The sequence below is a fragment of the Epinephelus moara genome, chromosome 5 (genome assembly GCF_006386435.1).
Source record: "Epinephelus moara isolate mb chromosome 5, YSFRI_EMoa_1.0, whole genome shotgun sequence".
Classification (NCBI taxonomy): Eukaryota; Metazoa; Chordata; class Actinopteri; order Perciformes; family Serranidae; genus Epinephelus; species Epinephelus moara.
Window position 1 is genome coordinate 35,589,552 of NC_065510.1, and position 10,457 is coordinate 35,600,008.

General features: G+C 38.8%; 1 protein-coding gene across 1 annotated transcript in view; it reads left to right on the forward strand.

Moving 5' to 3' along the window:
• The window catches only part of usp43a (ubiquitin specific peptidase 43a), a 194,579-nt gene that overhangs the window by 171,190 nt on the left and 12,932 nt on the right, over window positions 1–10,457 (forward strand). Inside the window, exon 14 of the mRNA XM_050044839.1 lies at window positions 1,172–1,330. Within this exon, the coding sequence (XP_049900796.1) occupies window positions 1,172–1,330 (159 nt within the window). The remainder of the gene's footprint in view (window positions 1–1,171; window positions 1,331–10,457) is intronic.

Consider the following 10,457-nt stretch of genomic DNA (forward strand, 5'->3'; position numbering starts at 1 on the left):
GTACCATATCTACGTTGTCTCTATGTGATATCCAAGTCTTGTTTTGTCAAGTTTGGACCACTTCTTTAGCACTGTTTTTTAAAGGTCCAGTATGTAAGATCTATGGAGATTTAGTGGCATCTAGCATGCAAAAATGCAACCAGCTGAAATTCATTCAGTGTTCATTGTTCAGGAGGTTTTTACCAGGAGCCAAATTATCCACAGAGGTCTCTTCCTCTCCAAGACAAACAGACCAGGTGGTTGAAACAAGTATAAACACAGAATAAAGTACTTTCGTGTTACAAATCAGTGTTTCTCCTGCCTTGTTTGGCACATTACATGTTGGCCGCTAGCCCAGCACCTGCTAAAGTGTGCACACATTTTTCTGATCCAGACGTTCAGGAGGTTTTTACTGTGAGCGGAATTATCAGCAGAGATCTCTTCCTCTTAGTGTAAAGCAGTTTGGCGTGTCACAGATAGGCTGCTAGCCTAGCACCTGCTTAAGTATACTCACCGTTTTTCTCTGATAACTAAAGGTCCAGAGGTGCTAGTTTTTACTGGGAGCTGAATTATCCTCAGAGGTCTCTTCCTCTCTAAAACAAATGGACCCAGTGATTTAAACAGGTAAAAACTCTGCATAAAGCAGTCTCATGTTACAATGCTGTCATCACAGAGGAGCTTCTAACTGCGGTGGTCAAAGTGAAAATGCGAATGGATCGATCTAGAGCCAGTGTTTTATTTGTCTGCTCTGGGTTACTGTAGAAGCAAGGCAGTGCAACATGGCGATCTCCGTTGATATAAATGGCTCATTCTAAGGTAACGGAAACACAATTCTTATTTTCAGGTGATTATACGCAAAAGAACACATACCTATTATATTATATTCCATGTCTGTCAATATATCCCCTTTAATCCTACACTCTGGACCTTTAAGTAAAGCAGACTTACTTACTTAAAATGTGTTGTACAAGTTAGAGGGTAAGGCTGGCAACAACAAATCTTACTACAAGTTGAAACCAGCTATGAATGTAACCTGTTTTTTTTTGTTTGTTTGTTTTTTGTATAACCCAAGTTTGATATAATGAACATGCAGCGAGTGAAGTTTTGCTTGACATTAAGTTAGCACTTTTTCATGTTTGCTATGAAGTTACGTATGTCCATGGTTTATACTTGTTGCCATTTTCTAATCCAGCATACTGTAGGAACTCAGTGGACGGACAGTGGTACAGCTACGATGACAGCAGTGTTGACTTGGTGCCAGAGGAGGAAGTATCTACCAGAGGAGCCTACATCCTTTTCTACCAGAGACGCAACACCATTCCTCCATGGTCAGCCAGTTGCTCCATCAGAGGTATGCTATCAAATGGCGAGCAAAAAGAGAAACATACATTATGTAATAGATTTTAAAAAAGGACATGGGCGTGTCTGTTAGCAGAACAAAAACGTTTTAAATAATGTTTTTACAACACACACTTCTTACATGTTCTCTGAGCCATCTGAGAGCTGCAGGTGAGAGAGCTGCCTGACACAGAGTCTGGTGGAACTTATTTAAATAAATCAGCTGATTAAACATTAGCCATATTTGTTTTAACATCCACCATTTTTGTGAGCTACAGTGTGGACATCGTGCAAATTTAGGCTTATTGATCTTGTTTTTGCTGGAACTGCTCAACACACATTTGTCATTTGTACACACCGCCTTTAACAAGTTTGTTCTCTCCACTCCCAAAAGCTTGGTTGAGTGTCCTCTTTACAAAGGGATGTGATTTTGTATGGAGGGTTTCTTTTGTACAAGGAGAACAAAACACTGAACAACGGGTCAACCAAACTGAAGACTGAAAAACGAGAAAGAGACAACGATACCTCCGAGTAACACTTAAATAAGAAAAGGAGAAATCACCAGTCAATCTAACCACTGAGTTGACTGCAGGGGGCCAAAAGAAAAACGGGTTCCCAAACAATTTAGAGCCCAAGTGCACCGTTGTGGTTCAATGATGATCAAGGTTCACTTGAGTGTTTCTGGACAGCTGTTTTGTTCGATCATGTGATCCTGTGGGGACATCGACTTGATAGAAGTTTCAATCAATTCTTCTTTTGGGGCCAAAGCTCTTTCAAATGTAAATAATTGCTGTTTTGTATCTTCTCCACAGGGCTTATTCCTGAACACTAAAACATATACCATAAAGCAGAGATGAAATAGTATGGAAATTTCAAATCATCAAATCTCTTTTTTTCGGCATGTGTGTCCTTTTTTATCACTCTGTGTCCCAACAGAAAAATTCCGAGGTTTTTGCAGGTCCATGAACGCAGCACAGGCAGATTTCTTCCTCAGCAGCAGCGTGTGGAGTTTTAGTCAGGGAATGAATGTTTGATGAGTCAATCCGATCAGAGCTGATCAGACTAGACTGATGGATGAGGGGAGCAGCTGCTGCAGATATGAGTGAAAGCAAACTTTTATACCCAGCCCAGTAGATGGTCAAATTTAATTTTAACTGCACCTGGTGTTCTGCTTCTCCGTCTGTGCTGTGAGTATGCACCGCATTCCTGTGTGGAGCAGTGACCAACTGAGCGATTTACATGTTTAAACAGTGCTTCTAATGAACGGTCCAGCTCCAAAAATAAATAAATAAATACATGACGGCAGATGGTGTTATAGTGGCGGGTTTCCACAAATAAATAAATGTTTGGGAAACCCTACAGTCATCAGTATTATCACAAAATTGTTAAAATATGCACAAAAAAAAGCTAAAAAAAAAACAAGTACTAATACACACACTGAAACATTTCACTAAGTTTTATATTGAAAACCACAAATTACATTAGCAGCACCATGCACTTTTTGTTTGCATACACATTAAGATGATAACTTAGCCAACACTTTATGTGAAAGAAAACCGCATCAAATGTGCATCAGCATTAGCGATTGTCTGTCTTTGAAACATTTCCTTCAGTGTCTGTGTCATTGTTAATGAGGACAAAGGACCAGTAGTATCACTGGTTTGCCTGCTGCACACCCACTCTGTATACAGGGGGATAGCAAAACAAACCCATGTTGCACACTGCGCCTGCAGCTAAGGCTGTTGCTAAATTTGGTAGATGATTGATAGTATTTCCCGTGAGTTTTTCAAAGACTTGCAATCAAATGTGGTTTTAATGATATTTCAAATTTCAGGAATTTTAAATTGTTATGTTGTGACACAGGTAACCATTTCATCCCGGCTGTATAGTTCCATAACCTTCAGAATAATTCAGAGATTTCTCTGTAGAGCTGAGCAACAAATTACGTAATAACAAACAGATAAAGAAAGGAACACAGTAGGAACACTACACTGTGTTCTCCATGTTTCAAAGCCTTTATGGTTTCAGTTGTCATGTTGCAGTTACCACTGTATTCACATTTCACAGTAAATTATTCTGACTAGTCAAAAAGATCCATCAATAAAATATAATTAAGGTTGCACAGAAATGCTAAACAATGCACCAGAAAATAGAAGCAATCAAATTTGACAGTTACCAACTTACCAACTCGTTGTATGTGCAGGACTGTAACAGATGCAGGCTACGATATTCACTTGGCCAGCTCCTATAAAATATAAATACAGCACTGCACATAATGGAGAGGAGTGAGCAGAAGAAGATCAGCTGTTAACCGCACTGGTATTGACTTTATAAAGGTTCATTTTAAACTGTGAAGTGTCCTCTTTATAATGCCAGCTTCAGCAATTATCCTCCTTAGTGAGTTGCTATGATACTGGTTCAGAGTCACAGCATGTTGGTACAAACACAAATTGGCAATTTACTGAGTTTGAAGAGTTTTATATATGAGGCAGAAAAAACACCCTGAAGAATTCTCGTTGTACACTTTCTCTTACAGTCCATACATAATATAGAATACATAAATCACTTGAAAAAAAAAATATCCGGTGATAAAACTTTATATATTGACAAATATTGAAAAGAAAAGTTGTAGTCATTTGACAGAGTGTCTTTTTGCCCCCACATATTTTTATGCCTCCACACCAGCGATAGCCATGGCCGGAGGCTTTATTTTTTTAGGTTGTCCGTCCATCCGCCCCATGCTTGTGAACACAATATTTCAAGAACACCTCAAAGGACTTTTTCCAAATTTGGCACAAATGTCCACTTGGACTTAACAACGAAGTGATTAGTTTTTGATGGTCATAAGTCAAAGGTCAATGTCACTGTGACCTTTTCTGTTTCATTCTCATGAACGTGATTTCTCAAGAACATCCTAAGGGAATTTCTCATAATTTGGCACAAACATTCGCTTGGGCTGTGTCCAAAATCATTCACTACTCCCTACTCCCTACTCACTATATAGGGAATTCCCTATATAGAGGACTATATAGTGAGCTCATTAAAACAATTATTTTTTTAGGTTGTCCGTCCATCCGCCCCATGCTTGTGAACACAATATTTCAAGAACACCTCAAAGGACTTTTTCCAAATTTGTCACAAATGTTAACTTGGACTTTACAATGAACTGATTAGTTTTGATGGTCAAAGGTCAAGGTCACTGTGACGTTGTCTCTGTTATTCATATGAACGTGATTTCTCAAGAAGACCCTGAGGCAATTTCTTAAAATTTGGCACAAACATTCACCTGGACTCAGTGATTAACTGATTTGATTTTGAAGGTCATAGGTCAAAGGTCAAGGTTTATGTGGCCTCATCTGTCTCATTCTTGTGAACGTGATATCTCAAGAACACCTTTCAGAATTCCTTCATATTTGGCAAAATCATTTAGTTGGACTCAACAATGAACTGATTAGTTATTGATGATCATAGGTAAAAGGTCAAGGTCACTGTGTCCTTTTCTGTCTCATTCTTGTGAACATGATATCCAGGGCGTAAAATTAACATTTTACCTCATCTGCCATTGGCTAGTGACCTCCAAAAATGTACCGGCCAAACATATTTTTCACCAGCCAAATAAAAAAATTGTGCCTTATTTGACAAAAAGTAATTACCTTACGTTTTTAGTATGAAAATCCAACTTTAGGAAAGTCCGGCATGCTTGCGGCAAAGGCTGCAGTAGTAGTATCACGATACTGCGGCAAAAATGAGGCAGATGTGCCTTTTGTCATTTATAAAAAGATAAATCACTTTTCTATAATACATCAATGATATTTCAATGGAATAAATTACTTATTGACTTATTCATACTTCAAAAACAGCATCAATAAGTGATTAACATAGGGGGATCAAAATAAAATAAAAATCAACCAGCCACCCTCCTCCCCTGACAGTCCCTCCATAAGTAACGAACAGTCCCTAAAGTGCGGTGAGGTTTGTGGAAATGTTAACGGCTCATTTCTCCTCTGACACGCTACATATCTGTGTACCGCTACGGCTCGGTTGTCCAGGTACTACTGGGCAGTCATGACACCATGACACCAACGAAAGAGGAAATTACTGGACCTGGAGTCGGACGTTGCTGTCGCCGGTAAGCCGTTATCTTGCGCCGCAGAGCACTATGAACCTCCGCCGTGTTCCTGACTGTGACCCCCGTTCAACCCACAACCTCCAGGATTCGCATTTCCTTTCTGCTGCTGGTTGAAACGTGATAATAGGGGCGCCCCAGCATTCACTCCACTAACTTGACGTGGAAATGAGCGGTAGTCTAGAAAACTGGCAAGTTTTTTTTTTGTTGTTGTTGTTTCGTTTTTTTTCGAGGGCGGTCGCCCACATTGCCCATAGCAAAAACCGTCCCTGGACACAGCTGGCAGAAATGGTCGAAGCACATAAAAAACCCACATGCAATTCAAAATTTTCCATCGGCCACTGGCGGGTGTGTGTTTTTGTTTTACACACCAAACTCATTTTTTACCCACCATTGGCGCTTGGCGGGTGTTAATTTTACGCCCTGATGATATCTCAAGAATACCTTGAAAGAATATCTTCAGATTTGGCACAAACATTCACTTGGACTCAACAATGAATTAATTAGATTTTGCTGGTCAAAGTTCAAGGTCACTGTGACCTTGTCTGTCTCATTCTTGTGAATGAGATATCTCAAGAATGCAGGTAGGAAATTTCTTTCAATTTGACATAAAATTCCACTTGGACTGAAGAATAAACTGATTAGAATTTTGTGGTCACAGGTCAAGGACAGTATGACCTCACAAAATATGTTTTTGACCATAATTATGACAAAACTTGACACAAATGTCTAATAGGATAAAATCATAAAGTGATGACAATTTATGTCTATAAGGTCAAAGGTTAACTTCACTGTGACATCATAATGCCCTGCAAAAACACTTTCCTGGCCATTACTAAATGTCATAACTCAGGAACAGAAGGGGAGACATTTGGTCAGATACTGAATTGGTGACACTGATCTTTGGTGTCCATCTTGAAACTGTGCCGATTGTATAGATCTTCTGTGCTGCCGGGTTGAAGACGTGTGTGAAGCATCCATGCTTTCACAGACATGGATGTAAACTGTAAGAGAACAGAAATGTCTTTAAGAGACACTTTACTGGTGTGTGGAGGCAAACATCTGCAGGGTAGTAATTCTAGTTATCACTGTGAAAAAGGTTTTTGGCTTCAGTAACAAGAAATACTCCTCCAGAAATAACTTGGACAGCAGCCTGCAATTACCTAATGACACCCCCATGGTGTATATTAATTGTGACCCAACAATGTCAAACAAATGCTTGAAGGCACTGTTGGGAGAGCAGAGAGCAGCTAGTAAATTAGATTTAATTGTGTGACTCTGGGGAAACTGTAGATGTGTAATACTATCACATTTTGATTCACATCTGCTGGATTCACAATCAAAAGCCCCTCAATAAAATTCTTCACTCTAAAATGTCCAAGGATAGCTACAAGTCAGTAGAGTCTAACACAGCTCCACACACAATGTTGTTCTTGCTCATAGGATTTATGGTTTTGAGTGTGACATGGTTTATCCCATGATGTGTTCTTCCATACCCAGACGTAATTAACAAAGAACAAATTAAAAGGAGAAAACGTAAAAAAATAAAAATAAAAAAAAACATCCACTTTGTGCATGCTCACAAAATTTCAGTCTGGCCTCCAGCCTGTTGCTGTGGACTGAGTGCATCAATCCAATGCCATCAGAAAAATACATGCAGACAGGAAGAACACAGGACACAGTACAGCACTGAGAGTTTATTAAGAATAATGTGGAAAATATAGACGTTTTGGTTCAGTGGAAGGCCAAGTCCAGAAGGACACACATTTTTGGAAATTGTTTTTCTTCCTCCTTAAATTTAAAAAAGAAACCCCCTGAACACAAGCACTATTTAGTCTCTGAAAATCTTTATACTGACCAGTTTTATTTTTTAAGATTGATTTTCATTGCAGTAAAATGCAGTTTGCATGTGGACAAAAGGCCAAACACATAGAAAAAGCTTCATTTTCTGTCCTGTGGACATTTGTACAAGGCCTAAGTCAATAAAGGTCAACAAATATGTAGCATTATTAACTGGCCATGTCTGCTCAGCAGAGGGCATGTCCGTACAGATAATACATGTCAGGAGGCTTATCTTATCATGGAGGTTACAGCCTTTATCATTATGAACTGTGCTCTTCTTCTACTACGCATATAGGAAAGAGCACTTTTTTTGACAGCTATTTGGGATTACACACATTTTCTCCACATCATGCACTTTCCCTGCCTTCAAAATGTCAAGCCCTGTAGACTGTGTCTTCATTTGCACCCACTTCAGCTTTGTAAAATCGATGTACAACAAGCCTCTAAATTTAAAATATTAAATGAAGAATGTGAAGTGCACCGAGCCCGGTGTGTTCACTCTGCACCACTCAGTCAGACCCCAAAAGAAACATCCACAAACACACCATGGCTTACATTTCTGTGTGTCTATCTACTGTGAGCAAGTCAACAACAAATAAACTTGGATCCCTCTAAAATGAATCCACTCGAGAGGCTGAAACAGACCACTGTGAAGGTGTTAGATACTCATTTCCTCAGGAAAAGGTACGAGTACTGGGGACACTATTTTTTGCCTCTCCACATAGTAGAATATATAACTGAAACTATGAGTTCCTCACAATGTGTTATTTGTGCCCTCATATCTGTCCTCCTCAGCCTGCAGTTCCTTCCATTTGCATACAAAGTGGAGATATATCTTGGGATGGAGTTAAATGGGGCATTATTTCTTATCCTAGCATCAGTTTGAAATGTCAGATACTTTTAAAACAGGTTTTAGTTTCATCACTATTGCTGGATTTGTCACAGACCTCCTCCCGATAGTTTAGTTGAAAGGACCTTAAATGCTGTGAAAGCATATTTTCTCCATCAGATACTTACTATAAGTGACAAGCTCCTACATGAACATGAGAGATTGTTTTTTCTTCTTGCTTTACTCACTGGCTTGAGATAAATGGGACTCAGTTGGAAAAAGTTAATGTCACTTCTTGTTAATCATTGTTTGCAGCATGTGAATCAAAGTGTGATGACAGTTGAGTTTTTCAGTTTTAAACTTCAAATGAATAGTAACTAAGATCGTTAAATCTTAAATCTTGTTGATTATTTAGTCATGTATATTAAATATTTTAGTGAAATCCTTGAGATTTGAACGTTTTCAGAGGCTTTAAATAAGGTGGTGCAGGCCAACTGAATGCTAAATTTCTCTGTGAATTGATTTTTATTTATTTCAGTGTCTTGCCTCTGGCTCATCCCACATGGGATTATAAGACACCATCTTTTTTTTGTTTTACAGCCATCTCCCAGTCAATAAACAAAACATTTGGAAAAGGAAATAAAACTAATCAAACTAAAAATGAAATAAACAAACAACAAAACAAAGCAAAGCAAAAACACAAAACACTGAACATTCACAGACCAGCTGAATAAAGAGCCCATTTTCTCCTCTCCCATGTCCTCTCCAGAAAACTGGCCAATTCATGTCTCAAATTTGAACAGCCATCTTGGTGTATGTGTGTCTTCCATGTTTACAAAATCAATATCCCCCTTTATCCTACCAAACAAAGAACTGCAGTAGTACACAGTGAAGTACACAATAAAAATGACAGCAGAAAACAAAATGGAACTTATCTTCTTCAGATCTGCTTTTCTTCTTGTATATTAACATGCTGTCCAGTTTCCATTTGGACAAATCACTTAGAGTGCAATTCTCCATACCATATTCAGTTTTTATCATCATAAAAGTACACAGTTTTGGTTAAGTCCATATATCACCAGCCCACTGTTACTTGTCCTTGGCAAACACAAGCTCTTTTACACAAAGATCACACGATAGGGCCACTAAGAAGTCCTTTGTTTACGCCGCCTTTGCATTCTTACACAGAACCAAACAACGTCGGCATCATGATGCTCCCATGTGTGATTTAAATTAGCATGCCAGCATTCAGAATCAAAAGAGCCGTGACAGGCGTGACATGTAACATAACAGTGTTGACATATAACATATGAGTCAGCAGTGCTTTATAAACAGTAACAATGGCAAAACATGGGGATATTAATAATTTACCTTCTCTGTTATATGACAGCTGATCTCATCCTCTGCACAGAGGGTAAAGAGCTCTCTGACCTTTTTTTTTTTTCTCATTTTGCGGTTATTTTCAGGAGCTCTTCTTCTGCTTTGAGTTTGCCACTAACTGCTATCAGCTCCTTTAAAATACCACACATTGGGTCACATGCATCAGGAACACAAAGTTCATGATGGCTTTTCACAGCTGTTCCTACCTCCAATGCTGGCTGAAAGGCGAGACAACTCTGCCCCCCAATTGTAGTTGTACCGTTCATACAGAGCAGCGAGGTGGTTTAACAGTGTGAAATTCCTGCCTTGAAGAGGCAGTGTAAAAGGGGATACAGATTCTCTAAACAAACCAATATTGAATTTTTCATTATTGGTAAAAAAAAAAAACCTCACTAAACACAGAGCTGCAAAACAATGTGTGTAAATCTTTAAACCAAGAACCAATAACTAGTTTATCCCAGATAAACATTTGCCTCATCAACCTACTTTCATCAATTCCATAACTGAGCTAACATATCTTCCCTTGAGCCTCACATGAAAAGAAAATATCTTATAGCACTCTTATGCCCTGATTTACACACAGAAATATTTCTAAAGCCTCCAACCCCGGCAGTTTAATCAAGTACAGGACGCACACAGCTTCACACATTTAAGGACATGTTTAGAAACTCATCTTTTAAATTGATACTTTTACCAAGGATTCCTCCCAGAGCTCTACCTTCTCATTCAGCAAGAACCTTAGCACCTTTTATGGCATTATATTTGTGTCATATGTCGCGCGAGCGGATAACACATCTGCACGCGCGCAGATCTCTCTCTCATGTAAATTATTTCGTGTCGAGTTATCACATTATTGCTGATTTGTCAACAGCAACTGCTTCGTCTGACATTCTTGAAAAAAATGTTTAGATAAAAAAACCCTGTCTATCTGAAAAGTGCATGGATTAAATCAAGTGTGACAAA